A 24306-nucleotide genomic window follows, 5' to 3' on the forward strand; every position below is an offset into this window, starting at 1 on the left:
TATACTCCTAAATATTACTAAGCAGGACAAGGTGTGTGTGTGTGTGTGTGAGAGAGAGAGAGAGAGAGAGAGAGAGAGAGAGAGAGAGAGAGAGAAAGAGAGGAGAGAGGGGGGATTTACCAAATCATTGTTGAAAATGCTCCAGGGGTCCTGTGACAGTTAATCTTATCAACCTGACTGGATTAACAAGCCTGTAGGAGATGTCTATAGGGCACATTTTGAAGGAGTTGGCTGCATTTACAGACATAACCACATCCTCTGATGTGGTGCAGGGTTTATTCAGTTAATGAATTCAAAATCTGAGCAGACTGGTAGGGTGTGGTGGAGCTATGGAAGGCAGATCCTGGCTGGGAAAGGTGGGTCAGGGATGGGGTGGGCAGGGGATGTCTTTGGGGGATATGTCTTGCCCTGCCCCATCCCTGCTAGGGCTCTGCTCTGCTGAGACTTGAACAGATTCATTCCATTAATCCTGTGAGATTGCAGGTCAAAGGCAACCCATGCAAATATGCTATTCCTCATGTCCTCCCTGCTGTAGTAAGTGTTTCTGACTCAGGGGCATCCTGAGTCTCTTACCACAAAATTGTAGCAAGCTAATTTACATAGCATATAAATACTATGGTATAAAATCAAATATAGACCCAATAAATAGAAATAAACACTGAAACAATGTTAAAATGTTCAATTCATTTAAAATCATAAGCCCATTATTTGTTTGTTGTATTAGTCTTTTTGGTCTACATTACAAATACCACCAACTAGGTGGCTTAAGCAACAAAACTTTGCTCAAAGATCTGGAGATTTGAATTACAAACTGCTTTCAGACAGCTTTTTCTTACAAAATCCTCACATAGCTTCCCTGTCTCCATCCCCAACCCCACTCTGGAAAACACAATTTTAAATAAAAACAATAGCACTTATATCAACTTACTAGAATTTGAATTATGTTCCCTTAAATTCATAAGTTGAAGTTCTAACCATTCAACGTGACTAGTTTTGAAGCTAGGATGTTTGGTGGGAAAATTAAGGTTAAATAGCATCTTTAAAGTGGGACCTTAGTTTCCATGCCTATAAGATGAGAAAGACATCTAAGTCACCTCTTCTATGTATGTGCACAGGCCAACGTGGATGGAGCAAATCTCATAGGGCCCACATCTGTGGAGTTACTGCAGCCAATGACTGCTGAGAGAGGTAGAATTAGTCTTCCCCAGAGAGAAGCCCATAGTTGATTATCCAATACAAAATGGCTAACCCTAAAACATATACATACAAGTAACATTAAATGGGCTCATATACACACAGACACACATATACATGTGTGTGTAACAAGAATAAAGAAAAAGAGGGAGCAGGATTAGGGAGGTGATGTTGAAGGGAGGAGAGGAAAGAGAAAATTATGTAATTATTTTAATATTTAATTAAAAATAAAATAACTTTTAGAGTAGAATTCAGGACCAGGGAGATGGATAAGCAGCTAAGAGTACTATATATCACTTCCAGAGGATGTGAGTTCAATTCCAAGCAGCCACAGGACAACCAAACATCAACTGCAGTCCAGTTCCAAAGGATGAGACCCCCTCTCCTGGTATCAGACATGCACATGGATACACAGACATACATGCAAGCAAAACACCCACTCATGCACATAAGAAGAAATACATCTTTAAAAAATCCTTTAAAAAGTTGAATGCACGGACTCAGTGGTTAGGAGCACTACCTACTCTTCCAAAGGTCCTGAGTTCAATTCCCAGCAACCACATGGTGGCTCACGGCCACCTGTAATGAGATTTGGTGCCCTCTTCTGGCCTACAGGCATACATGCAAGCCAAACACTGGACATATAATAAATATATTTAAAAAAAAGTTGAATGCATGCACACACACACACACACACACACACACACACACACACACACACTAAAACGCAGAATTTTTCTATGTGTTGTTTCACATTCACTGTTTTAAATGCTATTACTTTAGTTTAATTATAGCTTCATTCAAGTGTTAGGAAAGGACTTTTTTTTTTTTTTTTTTTTTTTGGTTTTTCGAGACAGGGTTTCCCTGTGGCTTTGGAGGCTGTCCTGGAACTAGCTCTTGTAGCCCAGGCTGGACTTGAACTCACAAAGATCTGCCTGCTTCTGCCTCCCGAGTGCTGGGATTAAAGGCGTGTGCCACCACCACACGGCCAGGAAAGGACATTTTAATGTCCCTCTCAGTGAAGTATTCAAAATCCACTCAAGGTAGTTGCTCTGTAACAGTTAATTACAGGTTAGAATCTGGAACCACAGAAGGGAACATTTTAAACTGTTTACACTAACATCTCTTGGCTAACAATTATTTTAAAGTAAATTTAAAATTTCTTGGTAGGATATGGTGGTACTTGCCTATAACCTCTGTAGACAATAAGCTGAGACATGAGTTCTAAGCCAGCATGGACTACATAGAAAGAGCCTGTTAAAGACAAACAAACAGAACAAGCCCTGCATTCGTTTAGGATTTTGTTTGTTAATGGTGATATATTGCCATGCTTTTGTTTTTGCTTTGTATTTTGCAAAGGCCCCTCCCTAGGCTGGCCTGAACCCTATATACAGTTCAGGGTAGGATCAAATCTTTTATTCTCTTGACTCAGCTCATAGTGCTATGATCAGTTTTAACTTTGAATAGTCAACAGTCAACAATCAAATCTTTTATTCTCTTGACTCAGCTCATAGTGCTATGATCAGTTTTAACTTTGAATAGTCAACAGTCAACTGGTCTTGGTCACCTGGAAAACACTGGCTCACTGAATTATACAGACACTCTAACTTTTGACCCATCTCAATTCTAAAGTATCAAATAATTATTCTCGTTCATTTTACCAATAGTCTCATCAAAGGAATACTGAGAAACTGTAGGGTGCATTGTGATAAATACTTGTTTTCCAAATTTTGCTTTAACCTTGAATTGTATCATTAGCAACATATACTATCTGATGTTTTCTGCACAGAACAATCCTGAGTCTGTTCAGTCCTGAGAACATGCCCTGCCAAATTCCACATGTGAATAAACACCATTGCTGTCTATCAGACACAAATGAAGCTCCATTAAATACAGGCTGTGAAAGAATAGCCTGATTGTTTTCTCAGAGCAATCCCCACTGTACTTGCAGACGGGTAGTATGCTCATGATCATTCCATCACACAAAATGCTAAAGCACTGTGCATGTAGCCAAGATTTTCCAGCAGTGTTAATAGCATTGACTACTTCATTGAAGGTGACTCACATGTAGGTTAAATTTGTTCATTTACTCACGGCAAATTCATGATGGTGGAGAGTAAGGTGAGTACCATTGAGGCTTAGGGCTCAGGCACCAGCAGCTTTACCACACTGAATCGGCATATGTACACATATAAAAAGGGGACCGTTATCTAGTGCTGTTATAAGTTTTCCCTTTAGGTCATAGAGGCACAACTAGCCTCAGATATACAGAGGGAATTAAGGTGAGAACATACAGTGACCTAGGCCATTCACTTGAGTACTGACCTAGCATTTTTTAATTTGGTTCCAGATGTTCAATCTTGCCCATTTATAGAAATTCCAAGGAAGCACTGAGAATATCAAAGGAGCAGGAATGGGGAACTAACTCTTACAGATTTTTCTAGGTATTGGTGAGGCCTCAACCTGCAATTTGTGATATCAGGAGTAGAATCTAACTAGTCAGCTAGTGACTAAATTGTGCAGTGGTTCACCTGCTAGAGAAACAATAAAGGGGCAGTGACGTTCCCATCTGCAATCTTAGCCTTGTTATAGCTACTCACTTGATCACATTTGCAAGATGCCTCAGTCTTTACTGCCCAGAACAGACATCCCCCTGCTATTTAATTCACATGCAGGCAGTAAAGGTATCATTGGTATTTCTGGATTGATATGACACCACAATGTCCAGCTATTAGACTAAGTCTGCGTGCAGGCCTGAAGAGACTCAGTTGTAGAACCCATCTGTTCTTGGAGCAGGAGGCAGTTGCACAATAATTTAACAGTTTATTTTGGGTTGGTTTCTATAAGATTGTTTCCTACTCCCCCGCCCCCCAACTATAGAATTAGTTGTAAGTGTCGGCCAAGCTTCTTGGTCATCCTGATCTAAAAGGTCTTTTATAGACAATGCTGGGTAGCCCTGATAAGGACTTGTTGTGGGGGAGAGATGGAAGGACAAATACGAATGGAGTCCAATGATATTCATGTATGAAAATGTTAATAGAACTCAAACTTCAGTGTGGTTTTAATTCATCTGTTTAGAGGGTTTTTTTTTTTTTCCCCTGACACAAGATCTCCCTCAGGCTGACCTGAAACTCACTATGCAACCCTGGCTGCCCTACCTACCAACTATCTGGCCCCAGCTTTGTAAAAGCTGGGGTTACAGGCATGTACCACCATCACTGGTTTGAACAAAGGTCTTTTACTATCCTAAACCATCATTTCTGAGGAGCTAAATGACTACAGTCTATAGTCTGTGTCACACTCGGTATTTTAATGCAACATAATTATCCCATGTTCCTGAAAGCAATAAAGCATTTACATATATATTCGACAACTTCTATGAAAAATGAACAAATTTTTTACTCACCTTCCAAGCATGGTAAGTACCAGAGGGATCTGTCTGATACAGTCTTGGGATACCATCATCATCAAAGCCTACAATTAAGGCCGATATACCAAAAGGTCTTCGTCCATTGCTCTGTGTATACTTCTAGAAAATAAAATTTAATTTTACTATAACACTGTCTTAGTTTCTATTCTTTTACTGTGAAGAGACACCATGACCAAGACAACTCTTAAAAATGAAAGCATTTAATTGGAAGTTTGCTTACAGTTTCAGAGGCTTAGTCCATTATCATCAAGGCAGGGAGCACGACAGCAGACAGGAGTGATACTGAGAGAAGTAGCTAAGAGCTACATCCTGATCCTGTGCCTGGCACCTGTGACACAACTACTCCAGCAAGGCCACACCTCCTAATCATTATAATTCTGTTAGTCACTCCCTGGTGACTAAGCATTTATGTCTATGAGTCTGTGGGAGCCATGCTTATTCAAATCACCACAGACACATACCACTTACCAAATAAAATTCCAGTAAATAAAGCATCAACATTTACTCTTTGATTCTTTTTTTTTACAAAATGTTTTCAGTGTTTTTAATTATGTATATGTGTATGTCTTTATGTGGATATGTACATGTTGCATGCAGGGACCCTCAGAGGCCAGAGTGGATAGGATTCCCTGGAGCTGGAGTTACAGGTAGTCATTAGCTTCTAGGCACCAAATTCCAGTCCTCTGCTAAGTGCTCTTAATCACTGAGCCATCTTTCCAGCCCCTACTTTTCTGATTTTATTGTATATATTTTTTAGTGTTTCTTTGACTACTGTTAATTCATAATGACATTTTAAAGAAATTAATGTATACAATCTATAAAATATAATCACAAATTTGCTTATATATCTTATTTTTCTTAAAAGCTCCCTACTCAACTTTTAGTATTTTCCATTTTTAAATTAAAATTGAAGGTTAACATACACACTAATGTGCTTCACTAAGTCACTTCATATATATCTGCCATCAACTTTGGTCTAAGTCACCCCTTCCCCCACAAGCAGTCCCCTCTTCCCTGCCATCCTTTTCCCGGGTGCCTTCCTTCCCTTTTCTACTTTCATATTAAAACCATTTCAGTCTTTGGCCCACCCAGCATGGTCTTAAAACATGTTCTGTCTGCTCTGTATAAGAATGGTCCTCACGGGATCATCATTTGACAATGATTAAGAGGTGTGGCCTTATTGGAGTAGTTGTGGCCTTGTTGGAGAAAGTGTGACACTGGAGTATAATAGGTTTGAAACTTGAGGTTTCAAACATCCATGCCAGACCCAGTTCTCTCTCTCCTTGCTTCCTGCAGATCAGGAGGTAGAACTCTTAGCTACTTCTCCAGCACCAAGTCTGCATGTGTGGTGTCAGACTCTTCACATAACAACAATGGACTAAGCCTCTGAAATTGTAAGCCAACCCCAATTAAATGCTTTCTTAAGTAAGAGTTGCCATGGTCATGGTGTCTCTTTCAGCAATAGAACCATGACTAAGACAGTATACAATCTTTCTGACTCAGCAGAGGGCTGGGTCTTTGCTTTGCTGTCAGGGAAGTGGAGTTAATGAGCTGTGCTTTGGAAGCACGCCCTGGTTTGCCTTGAGGGACACTGCAGTTACTGTTGGGGCTACTCCTACTTGATAATATTGCTATCAAATATGCTTTGTGCTCTGTATGCCGGGTCATTTTCTTCAGTCTCAAAAAAAGGAATCTTTTGTTTCTCTTGAAAACAAGCACACATTTCCCCCACAGAAAATGCAACACTGAAACCAGTTATATTTCTTATTACTCTCATGACAGGGAACTTCCTGGATTTGTGCTCCAAAGAGTGCCATTCTCAATGAGACCGGTCCTATGAAGAGACAGCCCTGACAGAAAGCTAAGGACTGAATATGTAGGTAACCTTACTTAACTCTAGCTGGATGTAGCTCTGTATAATTCTGTGGGTTGAAACAGCTTCTTAGTGGCTTTCTTTCAGGCTTATCTATTTATGGATCTATTTTCTCATTTTTAAGTTTATTATATTTCATGTTTTACAAGCAAAGTTTGATTTTTGAATGCATATGACTGAGCTATGAACATAAATGTTCTCTTTTAAAATCAGGGTTATGTTGAATTCCTCTGCACTGTCTAATGTTTCTGTTCCAACTGAGTGAGGTATGATATAGATGCCTTTACATATTATCTTAGGAGAAAGACCTTTAACCTTACTTGTTCAATCTTCATTTTAGTGAAAAAGTGATATAAACAAAGGTGAACATGTGTTATCTCTGTCCCAGAGGCCCAGTCCTTCCCAGTGGCAATCTTATTGTCACAGACTTACAACTGTGTTTCCATAGTCTATTCAAAGCCTTGATTTCTCCAGAAGAGGCCTTAAAAACCACAGTTAAGAACCTTGTATGTATGCTGTGTCTTACTTTTTGATAGATTCTTTTGTAATAACAGAAAATTGAAACAAAATGCAAAAGTAGAAAAACAAAAATTTTGTAATTTCTTCTAAAATGAACAAAACTTTTAAAAAAATCAAAACAGGGTGACTTGATATACGTTATTTATCTCAAAAACTTAGTATTTGGACTTACAAAGAATCTATGAAAAAAATCTCCATGTAGAATCAAGGTATCTGCTCTACCAGAGTAGGTAGAGGTGCAAGCCAGTGAGCAGGTGCATTCTAACACTCATTCATATGTAAGGAGAGGCAAAGAAATGCAAAGGAATCTTCTCTTAAAGGCAGTAAGATATAGGAAAGCCAGGATTCAATCTTAACACTACAGCTTTTACAATTTGCCCTTAAGAACTGTTTGTTAACAGAAAGTATGGGTCAAGAAAATACGGTATGCATGCATACAGAATGTCCTAACCATGAAGAACCAAATTATGTCTTTTGTAGGATATTGAATGGAGCTGGAAACCATCATATTAAGTGAATTATGCCAGTCTTAAAGAGACAAGATGATACATTTTCTCTTATTTTTGGTTCATGTTTTATATAGACACAGAATCATGTATGTACATGACATGAAAGTAGAAGAGAAACTACATAGAAGAAGAGGGAACTACAGGGGTGTGGGGGGGGGAAGACGGGATAAAGATGGAGAAATTTACTCAATATACAATATATATCTACATGAATGTCTTTAAATTCAGAAAGAGGTTTGAAAAGGGAATATAGGCCTGGTGAGATGATTCAGTGGGTAAAGTTGTTTGCTACCAAGTCTGACCTGAGTTTTGTCACCAGGACCTACCTGAAGGTTTTTCTCTATGTATGTATTGTGACACATGCCCCTGCCCCCAGAATAAGTGTAATTAAAAAATATGTTTTAAAGAGAAGATAAACTGACACAAATTTTTACAGGGACCATCCTGCTCAAGGTTATGTAGCAAAAAAAAAAAAAAAAAGAAGAAGGATAATTTGCACAAGTAGAAATAAAGAGTGAACCAACATGTGGAAAATTCAGTCTCACTAACTGTGAAACACAAATTTTCCCAGATAGCTGGTTGCACAAAGAAACTAGCTCCATCCTTCTAGAAAGCATTTGGTACATATAATAAGAGCCTTAAAATCAATTATAATCTCCAATCTAGGAGCCCCCTACTAAAACTTAACAGTATAATTAAACAAAACAAAAACAAAATAAGCCAGGACCAGAATAATGTTAGGGTAGCAGAGAGGAGAATAAAAAAGAAACTGAAGTGATGTCCATTATCAAATGACCATCAGAGATGTTAACAGTTTCTAACACTATAGCTGCAAGAGAATATCCAGGAAGGAGAGTCTGCCACCACACACAGTATGCAAACAGCAAGTGAAACCTCAGCCCTATATGCATACTAACTCCCAGCTCCCAATGATACAGCCATGCATGGCTTCAGAAGAGAGCATAGCTAAACCTGTTTGCAGGTAAAATAATGGATATTTTCTTTGTAAAACTTTCAGGGAATTACACATATATGGTTCTTTTGAGACAGGGTTTCCCTGTGTAGCTTTGTAGACCGCCTGCCTCTGCCTCCTGAGTGCTGGGATTAAAGGCATACGCCATCAACACCAAGTAAAGAATGATATTTTATTGTGTTTGCACAAGTATAAAAATTTCCCTTGAAAAATTTCACACTATCTTTAAAAAATTATTCCAAGAATTGAAACTGATATTGATTTCTGGTGATTGATGCAACCCACTTTACCCCAATAGGTGAATGAATAATTCTGAGAATGAATAGGAATTTAACGCACTCAGTAGACTAAGCGCTTAGAGCTATTGCAGTATTTCTATGACAGGACCCATGACTGGAAAGCAGAAAGCCAAAGGAAGAATTGTGTTAAGAATAAGTGCCCACCTGCTTTAGAGTTGCTATGAAGCGAGTTATGTACTCCACAGTGACGGGGTCCTCCACTGTAAGCTTATGGCTCTGGCACTCCACCCGGGCTCTGTTTATTACTACCCTAGCATCAGCTGTCAAACCTGTAAAAACAGTCAAAATATATAGTTTTGTCAAAAAGTTTGAGTTACCAATTCTTGCTTACAGCATCCTTTCCCTTCAGTAACACCTTCATCAAAGAACTAGAAAATGTCATGTGCCTTAATTGTGATTTATTTCCTTTAAAGATTGAATTCCACACATCCCTGATTCATTTGTGAAGGAAATAGTAAATGGTTTAGTTTAAACATTATTAGTAAATTGGATTTTTTTCTTATGAGAGCAAGGATGGTAGTCCATCCTGAAGTACTGTATTCAAATTACACTTGATAAAACTGTGATGTATCACTCCTCAAGTTTTTGTCAAAATGAAAACTCTGAAAATCAAGGCTGTTAAGACAGACAGACTCTGACAGAGCTTCTGAAATAGCCAAAACCTCATCCAAACCATTCTCAGTCTGTCGATAAGGAGACAGTATGTGTTCTAGCTGAAATTGGAGACTGACTGCAACATGTAGCTGACAGGTTAGTCTGATTGTATAAATTAAGGACAACATTGGTATTTGACTGTTCTACAGCCATTTTGTTTCTTTCACCACTTTCTTTTTAAAACAGATTTATTTTAACTTGAAGTGTGTGTGTGTGTGTGTGTGTGTGTGTGTGTGTGTGTGTGTGTCTGTGTGTCTGTGTGTGTGTGTCTGTGTCTGTGTCTGTGTCTGTGTGTGTGCCAGAACCAAAAGAGGAAGAAAAGTACACCTCCTCTGGAGGTGGATCTAAAAGCAGTGTGAGCTGACTGGCATGGTTGCTGGGGGACAAACTCAAGTCTCTGCAAAAGTATTACACACTTTTGTAATTGCTGAGCCATCTCTGCAGAGCCTTTCACTTCTCTTTTAGTACTAATTAAAATGTACCCCGGATTCCCTCACAATGTGTTGGAATCAGGCAGTTCTCACAGAGCCACTGTTCTTTCTCATCACATACATTTCCCTTCACCATCTCGCCAAACCCTGTTTCTACATACACCTCAATCTTCACCCCTTGAAAAAGGAGGACAGGCAGGAAATGGAACTGTCTGACCATGCCCTAGTTTAAAATCACCTGACACAGGTGGGGTGTGAATCGATTAAAGGAAGAGAGAGCAATTCTCTGTACACTAGTTATCTAAGAGAAAGGACTAGCTGGAGAAGGCCAGGTCTACCCATGGGTTAATGTTTTATGCAACTAAAATAGTTCAGTAAGCTACTTGATCATATGTCCTCTTTACAGTGTGAATATGACCCACAGCTAGAGAAACGCTAACGTTAAAAATATTTAAGAGTGGGGCTGGGGAGATGGCTCCACAGGTGAATGAATGTTTGCCACACAGACACAGCAACATCAATTTTGATTTTGATATTGGCAGGCTACATGTGTCAAGGCCATAACCAAGTCCTTCTGCTAGATTTAACACTTGTGAAAACAGAGTGCTTTTTCCATTTCACCAGGATTGTGTCACCTGGCTTGTGATTGTGGCTTCAGCTTCCCCGAGCTCCAGCAGGTGGGCTGGACAGCAGACTGTTTCCACTCCCCTGAGCATTTTGCTGCTCTTTGCACTCTAGCATCTCTGTAAGATTCCTGGTGTTTTTCCTTTCCCTTTTCTGAACGATGTCCTTTATTCTCACTCATGGGATCACACAAAGAAAATCTCTCTCTCTCTCTCTCTCTCTCTCTCTCTCTCTCTCTCTCTCTCTCTCTCTCTCTCTGAGACAGGGCTTCTTTGTATAGTCCTGCCTGACCAGGAACTGGCTCTGTATACCAGGCTGGCCTCCAACTCACAGAGATCCTCCTGTCTCTGCCTTCCAGGTGCTGGATTAAAGGCGTGTGCCACCGAGCCTGGCTGAGAGACCTGTTTGCTAATCTGCCATCTCATTCCAGATACCATTTCAACTCAGTATAGCTAGCAATTCTTTGCAGAACATATAGGGTTTTCTAGATATGAAATTATATCTCCTGTAATAAGAGATGATTTTCATTTCTTTCTGAACAGTTAGACTGTTTTATTTCTTATTCTTGACTAATTACTCCAGATAGAACATACATTACTATATTGAATGCCAATAATAAAGCAGATACCCTTGCCTGTTCTTATTCTGGAGGTGAAGTTTCAATTGTTCACAAATGAATACATCAGCTGAATTTTTCACATGTGGTAGTTTGAAAAAAAATGGCCCTTAAAGGGAGTGGCACTTTTATTAGGAGGTGTGGCTTTTTCTGGAGTGGGTGTGGTCTTGGAGGAAGTATGTCACTGTGGAGGTAGGCTTTGAGGTCTCATACATGCTCAAGGTACCTCCCAGTGTCTCAGTTCACTTCCTGTTGCCTTTTGATCAAGATGCAAAAATTCTCCAGCACCATGTCTGCCTGCACACCACCATGCTCTCTGCCACGAGGAAAATGAACTAAACCTCTGAACTGCAAGACACCACCTCGATTAAATGTTTCCCTTTGTAAGAGTTGCCATGGTCATGGTGTCTCTTCACAGCAATAGAAACCCTAACTAGAACATCACATATAACTTAATTGTACTGAGGTGCATTTCTAATTTGTCCTGTTCTTTTTAACCAAGAAAGAGTACTGAATGACACCCAATACGTTCTTTCTGTATCAGTTGATATAATCAGGTAGTTCTGGTAACATGGAAACAGTCATCTTCAGATAGCTGTTGACCTGTGACTTACTGAATAACTTGGCCATTTGTGTGCTTCAAGGAACTTTGTTGGCACAAAATGGTACAGATACTCTCTTATAGCCTTTGTATTTCTGTGCAAGTGGAAGCAATGACCCATTTTATTTTCTCATTTTAATTTAGAAATAGTTTTATTTAGTCAATATACCTAGTTTTGTTCATCTTTTTTGTTTTAATTTTCTATCATCTTTCTGTTCTGTTTATCTCAGGTGTGATGATAGCTTTGGGTTTACTCTGGTCTGAATTTTCAAGTATAGAATAGCTGTTCATAAAAAACCTCCTAAGTGTTTACTTCATTTTCCTCTTAGCACTGTTTATAAATACATCCCACAAGTTTTGATGCTTTCAATGCTCATTTATATTTCTCTCAAGATGTTTACTAATTGTATTTATGTTCGCTGTTTATTTGTTTTATCCATGTTACTTTTGAACTACATTGTTTAATTGATATGTATTTGTGCATTTTAAGTTTGCCTTCAGCTATTGATTTCTAGTTTCAATCCTTTTTAAGCAGAAAAGATACTAAATATGATTTCAATCTGTCAGATTTATCAAGAATTGTTTTATGACAATTAAAGGCAAATAGGGTAAAAGTTATTTGCTGAATGAGTGTTTTAATTGTCAATATAAAATTCCTGTTTAAAAGAAAACAATTAAAAACCAAATCAAAATAAAAAAGAGTTGATGAGATATGTTGCTGAGAGTTGAGAATGCTTTGGGTGAGTGCATAGAGAGAAAATGGGGGTCCTGGGTGAATGTGTATTGAGTGGCTATGTCAAGGATAACTACCTCAGACCCATGGAAACTGGCAAAGGCTTCCTCCAAAGTCAGGCTCAGAGTGATGGAAAAGTCTTCCTCTGGTCCAAATATAGATGCTGGCGGTATGGGCAGGTAGGAGTGTTTAGGAACAATTGGTCAGTGTGTGCAAAGACTAGCAAATGCAGCTTCTTCCAGATGTTTACAGCTTGAGACTGTTTGGCTATAGATACCTCTTACCAAGACTAGCTAACTCCTTCCCCATGCTGTACTTAACAAATGTGCTGAGGTTCCAGGTTTTTGCAGTAACTAGTTCGGCTCCATCACAGCACACAGCCCACCTGACCCCAGCTTTTCTGTACATATGTCTCTGTCTGTCCTTTCTTCATTCCCTCAGTACCTTTAGTCAGGTTAAGGGGCCAAGCCACACAGAGTGCAGGACCATGTTTTATTCAGTGTAGAAAGGCAGATACGCATGGGAAAATATGTTCAGTATCATCAGTCTTGAGGAAATATAAGTTTGATCCACAGTCAAAAATCACTGAAGATTTAAAAGAATGATCAAAAAACTGCAAAAAAATCAAATGCTACTGTGTATGCAGAAAAACTGAATCACTCACATAGTGACAGTGGGAATGTAAAACAATACAGCCACAAATTGTAATTTGTCAGTGTTTTAACACTAAAGATATATTGCCACACAATCCAGCAACTATACTATTTCTGCTTCAGAGAAGTGAAATCCCACATTCCCAGACACCTATCCCAATATTCACATTTATCTGTAAGAAGCAAAAGCTAGGAGGGCCCAAACATAAATAGGCAACATGTTACCAACAGTGGCTCATTCATACCATGCAACAATACCCAACAATAAAAGCAAAAGCAGCTACTGACACATCCAACAACTTGGGGCCACTGCAGAAGAATGACACAGAATGAACAAGGATCATCTGAAAAGCTTCCACATGTGATTCATGTAAGATTCAAAATGACAAAACTATAGAAACAGACTAGGTTGGAGGCTGACACGCTAGAAAAGGTGAAAGAACGAACATGTGTTACCTTTGCAGTAATGGAGGCTTTGTGCCTTAAATACTGTGGGAACAACATGAATCTACACATGAGGTTGGTTAGTACAAACCAAACTACTGAAAGTATCTATTCTGGAGAAATGAAACCTCGATTCCCACAAATACATGTACACAAATGTCCATACTTCATTGTAACGGACAAAACCCGGAAATGGCCCAAACACCCTGCAGTAGCCAAGCTGTTAAAGGTGGCACATTCATACAATACACCACTGCTCCATGTTGCATGCACATGTAAATAATGCATATAAAGCCACTTGAAATCTCAGCAGTTTTACATTGGCTTGTGCAAATACACACTTGATGGTTCTAAAGATGGTATCACTGAGAAAAATTGGGGACATACAAAAGACTTCTCTGTTTCTTAGCAACTTCTTATGACTGTTTATTTGTTTTCAAGACAGGGTTTCTTTGTGTAACCACCCTGGCTGCCCTGGAACTCACAGTGTAGACCAGGCTGGCCTTGAACTCAAAGAGTTCCACTGCCTCTGCCTCCCGGGGGCTGGGATTAAAGTGGTGCACTACCACTATCTGCCATGACTTTTTATCTATAATACTTACAAAGTATTATGGAATAGGAAATGGTTCAGCTGCAAGTAGCTTGTTCACAAGCATAAGGATCTGAGTTCAGTGCCCCTGCACCCACATGGAAGTTTGGCACAGGCAGGAATCTCTGTAACTCTAGTGCTGGAGGAACCAGACACAAGCTGGTCTCTGGAGCCCTGAATGACCTGGAGCTCACTATGTAGATCAGGCTGGCCTCGAGCCCACAAAAAGCCACCTGCCTCTGATGGAATCAAAGGCATGCAAAAAAAGACATGATGGAAAAGCAATAAAGGAAGACATCCACCATCGACCTCTGGCTTCCACATGCATGCAAACATGTACATGCACAACCACAGGCAACTGTGTTACCCCACTCTGTTACATTAGAATACCCCACATATCACTGGAAGTTTGTACATACCTGCAAAAGCCATGCAGACGTGGTCATCAAGGGCACATATTTTCCTCACAGTTCTTTCATCTTGAAGCTTGGCCACTGATTTTTTTTCTACCCCAAGCACGACTATATTAGTTCCTCGAATTCCAACCTGCAAAGCCATTTTTACAAAGTAAATTTATAAAAAAAAAAGGTTGAGACTTAGCATGTATGTGGCCAATCTGAAACACAGCACACACAGATATATCCCTCCCCCCTCCTCCCTCTCTCTCCCCCCAAAACTGGGTTTGAAGAAATGGCTCACTAAGTTCAGTTACCTACACCCAGGTAGCTCGAGACTCCAGCTGGGGGGAATCTGACATCCTCTCTGGCCTCTGCAGGCACTTAACATACATGCAGAAACCCCCACATATATACATATACTACAAATAAAAATAAGTAAGTAGCACTTTTAAAACTGTCATCTTGACAGGCATTAAAATCGCATAGGAAATATGTCTACAGACATGCCTGGGAAGGATTATCTAGATTATGTTAAAGGAGACAGGAAGACCCCCAACATAAATGTGGGTGGCACTATTCTTAGGGGCTGGGCTTCTGGCCTGAACAAAAAGAAGACAATAAGCTGAGCACAGACATTCACTGCTCTCTGATTAATTTTTTTTTATTTTTAAATAATGTATTTTTATTTAGTTTATTGTGGGGCATGCTCATGCCACATATACAATAGGAGATCAGAGGACAACTTTCTGGACTGAGTTCCCCTCTACAGTATCATCCCACAGGCTTGTTCTCTGCCTCCCGAATGTGGCTGCAATGTGCTCAGCTGCCTTAAGTTCCTGCCACTGTGACCTGCCCACCAAGACAGACTGTACCCGGGACTGTAAGCCAGAAGAAATCATTCCTTTCCTTAGCTGTTTAAGTCAGGTACTTTGTCCTGAGAACAAGACAAGGAACGAAGGCAAGGTATTTGTGCTTCCATACAAATTCCAACTTTTTTTCCTTTTGTTTATTCTTCTCTCATATGATACATCTGGATTGCAGCTGCCCCTCCCTCTACTCCTCCCAGTTCTCACCCACCAACCCACCTCCCCTCTCCCCCAGATCCACTGCTCCTCCATTTCCCTTCAGAAAAGAGCAGGCCTCCCAGGGATAGCAGCTAATACTGCATAACAAGATTCAATAAGACTAGGCACACATCCTCATATCAAGGCTGGATGAGGCAACCCAGTAGGACAAAAAGGGTCCGAAGAGCAGATAAGAGTCAGAGACACCCCCACTCCCACTGTTGGGAGTCCTACAAAAACACCAAGCTAAACAACCATAACACATATGCACAGAACCTAGCATAGACTCATGCGGGCTCCATGAGTGTCCCTTCAGTCTCTGTTAGCCCCTTTGAGCCCTGCTTGGTTGATTATGTGGGTCGTGTTCTTTGGGTGTCCTCAACCCTTTGGTCCTACAGTCCTTCCTCCCTCTCTGTCTCAGTGTTCCCGGAGCTCCTCCTAATGTCTGGGTATGGGTCTCTGCATATGCTCCCATAAGATTTTTTTTTTCTATTTCTTGAAGAATGTTGGAATTTTGATAACGGCTAATTATTTCCACTATATTAATTCTTCCAATACACAAGCTTAAGAGTTTTCTCTAGTTTTAAGTGACTTGTTTCTTCTGTTTAAAAGATTTCATTGCAGAGGTCTTCTTTCATTGTTTATTCTAAGGGATTTCGTTTATTATTTATTTGAGAAATGATTTCATTACACAACCTTAGCTGGTCTCAAACTCTCTATGCAGATCAGCCTAGACTCAAGATCCACCTCCCTCTGCCTCTTCCTCCTGATACACCCATCCCTGTTACGATAAATCTTTCCGCCAAAAGCCGCCAAGCCCCACTGCCACATGTGCACTTTATGCAAGAGGCCCACCTGAGTTAGGGCCCAAATGAATACACAGAGAGACTTGTATTAGGTTCAATGCTGCTTGGCCAATGACTAGGATTCTCATCTGCTAGCTCAGTCTTAATTATCATAAATCTATATATTTTATAAGACTTATCTTATTGGACGACTTATTGGCGTCCCTCCTTGTCGGTGGCTCACATCCCCCTCTCGAGGAGGAAGGGGAAAAGAGGACACTTCCTGTGTCCTCGCTTAGATATGAGTCTCCTTACTATGTCACTTCCTGCATGGATCACCTCTTCTCTACTACATTTCCCAGAATCCTCTTTGACTCCTAGTCCCGTCTAACTTGCTGTCTCATTGACCAAATAGTATTTTATTTAACAATCAATAAGATAAACATACACAGTACATTCCCCATCACATCCCCTTTTTAGCAGCTGTGCATCAGATTGTTTCCCAAATTTCTTCCCTCAGGTTGTTTGCTATTGGCACACAGGAAGGCTGATTTTTATGCTAATGTTCTATCCTGCCACTTTGCTGAATGTGTTCTTTAGCTTTAAGAATTTCCTGGTGGAAACTTTAGGGTCTCATGTATAAAATCATATCATCTGCAAATAATGATCCGTTGACTTCTTTTCCTATTTGTCTCCGTTTTATTTAGTTCTCTAAGACTTGAAGCACTGGATAAAAGTAGAGCAAGTAGATACATTTGTCTTCTTCCTGATTTGAACTGTTCTCCATTTAATCTGACTCTGGCTCCAGGCTTGCCATTCATAGTCTTTTTCATGTTTAGGTAAGTTCCTTCTATTCCTAGACCCCTCTGGGCTTTTATCACCAAGAGATACTGGATTTTGCCAAAAATCTTCTCGGCATCTACTGAAAAAAAAATCACGTGATTTTTGTCTGAGTCCACTTATATTTTTCTATTTTGCTTACTTTTGTATTTGTTCTTTGAGAATTTTAAATAAGGCATTTTGTTCATATTTCCTCCTCTGCCTCTAATTCCTTTCAGATCCACCCTGCTTCCCTACCCACCTTCTAGATCCACCCTGTCCTCCCTTTAGAACCCATTTAGTTCAATTTGCCCATATACTCTTGGGTGTCTGGCCACTCCTCTGGAGCATGGCTGACCGACTCTATCAGGGGCCACAGTCTTAAAGAAAACTGACTTTCCTTTTCCTAAAAGATATCAACTGCCAGTCATCACCCAACTAGGGGTGGGACTTTGTGCTCATCTCCCTTTTCCATGATGGGATTTTGTCACTTGTGCTTACATAGGTTTTTTTTTTTTTCAGATTTTTTAAAATTTGAATTAGAAACAAGATTGTTTTACATGACAATCCCAGTTCCCTCTCCCTCCCTTCCTCCCCTAACACCCCCCCCAACTAAAACCCTACCTATCACATATCCTTTCTTCTATTCTTCCCTGACGCAACCTTTCTGCTCCCTCATGACCTTTGCATCCTTCCTCTTCTTCCCTTCTCATTCTCATAGCTCCCTCGCCCCTCCTCCCTTGCTCTCAATTTGCTCAGGAGATCTTGTCCCTTTCCCCTTCTCCAGGAGACCATGTATGTCTCTATTAGAGTCCTCCTTGTTTACTAGCTTCTCTGGCAGTGTGGATTGCAGGCTGTTAATCCTTTACTCTATGTCTAAAATCCACATATGAGTGAGTACATATCATGTTTGTCTTTTTATGATTGGGTTACCTCACTCAGAATGGTTTCTTCTAGTTCCATCCATTTTCCTGCAAATTTCAAGATTCCATTGTTTTGTTTTGTTTTGTTTTGTTTTTCTGCTGAGTAGTACTCCATTGTGTAAATGTACCACATTTTCTCCATCCATTCTTCAGTTGAGGGGCATCTAGGCTGCTTCCAGTTTCTGGCTATTACAAATAGTGCTGCTATGAACATGGTTGAACAGATGTCTTTGTTGTATGAATGTGCTTCTTTTGGGTATATGCCTAGGAGTGGAATTGCTGGATCTTGTGGTAGACTGATTCCCATTTTCTTGAGGAGTCGCCATACTGATTTCCAAAGTGGCTGTACAAGTTGGCACTCCCACCAGCAGTGGAGGAGTGTTCCCCTTTCTCCACATCCTCTCCAGCATAAACTGTCATTGGTATTTTTTGATTTTAGCCATTCTGACAGGAGTAAGATGGTATCTCAGAGTTGTTTTGATTTACATTTCCCTGATGGCTAAGGATGTTGAACACTTTCCTATGTGTCTTTCAGCCATTTTAGATTCCTCTATTGAGAATTATCTATTTAGTTCTGTACCCCACTTTTTAATTGGATTGTTTGGTGTTTTGGAGACTAGCTTCTTGAGTTCTTTGTATATTTTGGAGATCAGCCCTCTGTCAGATGTGGGGTTGGTGAATGTCTTTTCCCAGTCTGTGGGCTGATGTTTTGTCTTGCTGACTGTGTCCTTTGCCTTACAGAAGTTTCTCAGTTTCAGGAGGTCCCATTTATTAATTGTTGATCTCAGTGTCTGTGCTACTGGTGTTATGTTCAGGAAGCGGTCTCCTGTACCAATTAATTCAAGTGTATTTCCCACTTTGTCTTCTAATAGGGTTTTAGTGTGGCTGGGTTTATGTTGAGGTCTTTGATCCATTTTGACTTAAATTTTGTGCATGACGATAGGCTTGGGTCTATCTGTAGTCTTCTACATGTCCGCATCCAGTTATGCCAGCACCATTTGCGCTTACATAGGTTTTGTGTATGCTGTCGTAACCACTGTTGAGTTCATACATACAACTGTCCTGTTATGTCCAGAAAACACTGTTTACTGATGTCATCAAACACCTCTGGCTCTTAGAATCTTTCCTCCCCCTCTTTCACAACTAATTCCTGAGCCTTTGGAGGAGGGTATGTGTGATATACAAGTCACATTTAGGGCTGAGAATTTCACAGTAACTAATTCTCTGCACCTTGGTGAATTGTGGGTATCTGTGTTAGTCATACTGTACTACCAAAAGCAGCTTTTGCTTCTGGGGTTAAGAGATGCACTAATCTATGGGTATAACAATGAGCCATTAGGAATTGTTTTAATAATATGTCCGTTAGTTTGGTTAAGGTTTGTACATCATGTTTATCTTTTCAAAGAAGCAATTCTTTATCTGTCTGCATTTTTTTAATATCTCACAAATTTCTGCTCTCATCTCAATTTTTTTCTGGTTTTTCAAGACAGGGTTTCTTTATGTAGCCCTGGATGTCTTGGAACTCACTCTGTAGACCAGCCTGGCCTGGAACTTGGGGATCTGCCTGCCGCTGCCTCGCTGGTGTTGGGATTAAAGGCATGTGCCACCATGTCCAGCTTAATTCTTTCTCTCTATTGATTCTGAGTTTCTTCCAAGGCTGTAAGATTCATCATTAAGTTATTTACTTATTTTTTAAGTTAATATGAAAACAGAAACTACATAAAATTGTTTATTAATTTGATAAATCAACATTGCTTTTCCATAGTATAATATGTGAAAATATTACATTTCTGAGAAAAACTGTTTCATCATATACTGAAATAAGAAAATCATTCTTTCATTTTCCAGTTTTATGTCACCTGAATTTTATAATTTATAAAACTTGACTTCATAAGCTACCAACTGTAAGAATGTTACCTTCCCTTTATATCTTCTTTTTACATTTATTGTTTGTGGATTCATATCATTCATTCTGATTCCACTTATCTCCCTGTCCCCTTGCATACACCCTCTGCACTTTCAACACCCCCCCTCAAAAAAAAACAAAAACAAATTTAAAAGAAAAAAAACTAAAACTAAACAAAAGAAGAATAAAAACAAAACCAAAAAGAATCTTGGTGTGGAAGCTGTAGAGTGGCCTGGTTGAGTCACACAGTTTACCTTCTAGTCTATACATCTTTACTTGTAAGTGTTCATTGCTATGAGTCATTGGTCTGTCTTGAGGCATCTGGTTTCTTCTACACCACCAATACTGGGCTCTCACTGGAGCTTCTCTTGGATATCCTGTTGTTGCCCTGTGTCATGTTTGGATTTGTAGGTTAGTCTCCTTCACATGCTCCAACAGTTCATAGATTCAGTGGATGCTGGGATGGGCTGGGTGTTGCCTGGGTTGGTCAGCTCTCTAGCTTTCCCTCAATATCACTACCCCAATGAGCATCCCAGCACTGCCTTGGCTAGCTCACCCAGTGCAGCCTAGAAGCAAGAAGCAGGGCCAGTTCTCCTGCTCTCCAGCCCTCAGATCCAGGTCCCCCACACTCATTATCAGCAGGGCCATCTCTACTTTTTTGCCTGGAAAGGTGCAGGGCCCTCTCTCAGATTGCTATAGGGGGGCATATGAGGTGGGGTGGGGTCAGTTCTCCTGCTCTCACATCCTCAGGGCTGGCTCACCTGCATCCCCAACAACAGGGTCAGCTCTAGTGTGCTGCCCAGTTGGGAAACAAGTGCTTTTTCGTGCACTGCAGCTGGTGAGGGTCAGGGCTAGCTCTCCTACTTTGTGACCCCCAGGGCCAGCTCTCTCACCTGACGCAGGTGGTAAGAGTGAGGGAGGGAGGACATCTTCCTCTCACCCATTTCACCACAAGACATAGGAAGGGGGGCAGGGTCAACTCTCTTGCTCTTATAACCTCAGGAATAGCTCTCCTGTGTTGCTGACTACAGGGTCAGCCTAGTGCTTCCCAGGGGAGCTGCATGCCTATGGTGAGGTGTGAGGTCACCTTTCCCAAATGCAGGGTGAGCTCTGAGAGGCAGGGCCAGCTTGCCTGCTGCAACATCCAGCGAGGGGCAGAACCGGCAGCCCAGGGCCAGTAAAGGGTGGGACTGGCTCATCACGGCATGGTCCCCATGCTAACACCGGCCATAGACATCACCACAGAAATCAGCTGCAGCAGGTCCATGGACCATGGCCTTCAAGGGAAGCTCAGGCCCAGATGCCATCATAGCCCCAGTGGCAGCACAGGACCCTCAAATCAGCACCGGCCCAGGAGCAGCATGGCTCCCAGACATCAACGTGGTCCTAGATGGCTGGCCAGACCCTGGGCATCTGCAGAGCCCTTGTTGGCAACTGGAGCCATAGACACAACCCCAGACCTAGGCTTCCACAGGGCCATGGACCCAGACAAGGTACTAGACACTGACCCATGCCTGGAGGTCTCCATGGCTAAGGTGACAGCCCTAGACACCCACATTGGCCTGGTACCGGAAGAGGCACAGCCTTTAGACATGAACATGGTCACAGGTTGAGGCCCAGACCCTGAGAAGCAACGTGGGCCCTGGCAGCAACATGGGCCAGGGACATCAACACAGATCCCACCTGCGGCAGGACCATGGACCCAGACATGGTCCTCAGCAGCAGCCCAAGCTAGATTCTCACCATGGCCACTGGTAGTCATGCAAGTCACCCAGATTGGCATGACACTGGCAGCATGGCCTTCAGACACCAACATGAATGCCCACAGGCCGTTGCATAGCCCTCAGTGATAATATGAGCTGCAGACATCAACTCAGGTGGCCTCACTGCTCCAGGTCCCCAGATCAAGACCTGGCCCTTGGCCATAAGTCAGGCCCAGACATTTCCCTGGGCTTGGGTGGCCAGCTGGCCATTCATGTCAGCCCGTTCCTCACCACCTTTACCTCTCCCCAGCCCACAAACCATTCCGTCTTTCTCTCTCTTCCACCTTCTCACCCTGTAGTTTCTCACCACAATGGTGCCCAACTGCCCAGCAGCAGGGCTCTTGGCTGGGTGACAGGTGGTGCTTGGTTGAGTACTGCCCACCTCAGCCATAGGGGATGATGTGGAACTGTTGCCTTTCCTCTCTCACATGCCTGAGCCTAGAGATCTGGGGCAACACTTGATGATTCCTGATTGCCTGATGCCAGAGGTGCCAGGTAGGCTCCTGGTTGATTGTGGGCCCTGCAGACCCAAACGTTTGCATGTGGGGGCACCGTCTGTGTCCATTGGCATTCAGGCCCAGGTGGAGCTGGCAGCTCCTGGATGACTGTGGCCCCCGAAGACCTATTTATTTTAGACCTGACTTTTCAATATAGACATGTATAGCTATAAAAAAAATCACTCACTGCTTCTCCTATGTCATGGGATGCTGTTTTCATTTTCACTTCTAAGAATATAACTTCATTTTTGATTTCTTCTATGACACATTCATCATTGAGGAGTGTGTTATTCAATCTCTACAAGTCTGTATATACTCATTTCTATTATTTATTCTTCTTTTCCCCATTGTGGTCAGATAGTATTCAAAATTGATCGTAATTTCCTAGTATTTTAAAGACTTGCTTTGCCTCCTGCTGTATGATCTATTGTAGAGAAATTTCCACAGGCTGATGAGAATCTGTCATCTGTACAGTGTTCAAATGGAAGAGTATATGAGTGAACTGATGCTTCTGTTCAGTTTTCATTGGATGATATATTGGTGAGGATGGGTTTTGTTACCCACTATTATTTTGTTGGTGTTGAGTACCGTATCAGTAGTATTTGTTTTAGGAAACTGAGTGGACTTATGCTTGGTTTGTATATGTGTAAACTATAATGTCCTAGGCCTTGCCCAGGATGATGTGGTGGACTTTGGGGAGCCCCCGTTGAGGGTCCTACCCTGCCTGGGAGTGGGGAGTGAATGGAGTGGGAGGTAGGTCAGGGGTGGGGGAGGAGGAGTTGGGGTGAGGGGAGGGAGAGGGAGAAGGGATTGATATGTGAAACAAGCTTGTTCCTATTTGAACTAATAAAAAAAAAAACCTGTAACGTCTTTTGCAACTGCTTCCTTAACCACTTTCAAAAGTTCTCTTTTAAATCTATTTTGTGAGATATTAGACACAAGTTTATTTCCAAGTTCAATTTCCTTCTAATACTTTTTTCCATTTTTTTTTAATGACACGTTGTGTATGTTTTTGATGATAAGGTGCATTTCTTAGAGGCAACAATTAGATTCTGTGGTTTTCATTTTATGTTGTGTATGTCTGTGTTGGTGTTTTTGTTTGTTGTTATTGTTACTTTCTTTTTTGAGAGGATCTCACTATGTAGACTTACTTGTCTGAAACTATGTATACTGGAGGAGTCTTCTTGAACTCTCAGAGACCATCTTGCCTTTGTTTTCTGAGTGATAGGATTAAGTGTGTACGATGACATCTGTCTGGACCCTGTTTTTTTTTTATTTGATCTCCTATGTTGTGTCTTTAGACTAAAAAATGTAAACCAATAATATTGATTTATTACTGAAATGAGTCATACATTTGCAATGTTTGGTGTGTTTTCTTATTCTTTATTTACTTACACTGCATTCTGGTGTGGTTTCTTTAGCCTCATGGATGCATTTGTTTGTTTGTTTGTTTAATTGGAAAGATTCCTTCAAGATACCTTTAGAGCTAATAGAGTAGTCATGCGTTCCTTTAGCATATTTTTATTGTGTAAGCTTTTATTTTACTACCAACACTTTTACTGTGTATGGTAGTCTGTGTTGATAACTCTTGTCTTTTAGAACTTGAAATATACCATTAAGAACCTCTTGGATTATAAAGCTTCTGTTGAAAAACTCATGTTATTATGATAGGTTTGCTTTTGTGTGTGACTTGATTGTCTATCGTAGCTTCCAAATATCCTTTTTTCTTCTGTACATTTAGTGATTTGACTATAATATGACGTGGGGAGGTTGTCTGACCTTTTTAGTGTTCCATAGGGTGGTGAATGAAAATGGCCCCCATAGGCTCATAGGGAGTGCCATTATTTGAAAGGATTAGGGCATGTGGCCTTGTTGGAGGAAGTGTGTCACTGAGAGTGGGCTTTGAAGTTTCAGAAGCTCAAATCCAAGCCTAGTGGTTCTCTCTGTCTCTCTCCCACTCTTCCTGCTGCCTGCTGATCCATATGTAGAACTTTGGCCCCTTTGCCAGC

General features: G+C 41.0%; 1 protein-coding gene across 5 annotated transcripts in view; it reads right to left on the reverse strand.

The window, feature by feature from the left end:
- Psma8 (proteasome 20S subunit alpha 8) overlaps nucleotides 1–16648 on the reverse strand; it is a 32619-nt gene extending 15971 nt beyond the window's left edge. The window contains exons 1-4 of one of the 5 annotated variants that reach the window (XM_027404366.2): nucleotides 16590–16648; nucleotides 14562–14702; nucleotides 8942–9066; nucleotides 4601–4723 (exon numbers count right to left, since the gene is read on the reverse strand). In XM_027404366.2, coding sequence (XP_027260167.1) covers nucleotides 4601–4723; nucleotides 8942–9066; nucleotides 14562–14700 — 387 coding nt within the window. In that variant the 5' untranslated portion in view covers nucleotides 14701–14702; nucleotides 16590–16648. Of the gene's footprint in view, nucleotides 1–4600; nucleotides 4724–8941; nucleotides 9067–14561; nucleotides 14716–16459; nucleotides 16510–16589 lie in introns of those variants that run through there. The other 4 variants (XM_035440267.1, XM_027404365.2, XM_027404364.2 and 1 more) reach the window with 4 other exon arrangements.
- Nucleotides 16649–24306: the final 7658 nt, after the last annotated feature.

This window comes from Cricetulus griseus, chromosome 2 (assembly GCF_003668045.3).
Source record: "Cricetulus griseus strain 17A/GY chromosome 2, alternate assembly CriGri-PICRH-1.0, whole genome shotgun sequence".
Taxonomy (NCBI): Eukaryota; Metazoa; Chordata; class Mammalia; order Rodentia; family Cricetidae; genus Cricetulus; species Cricetulus griseus.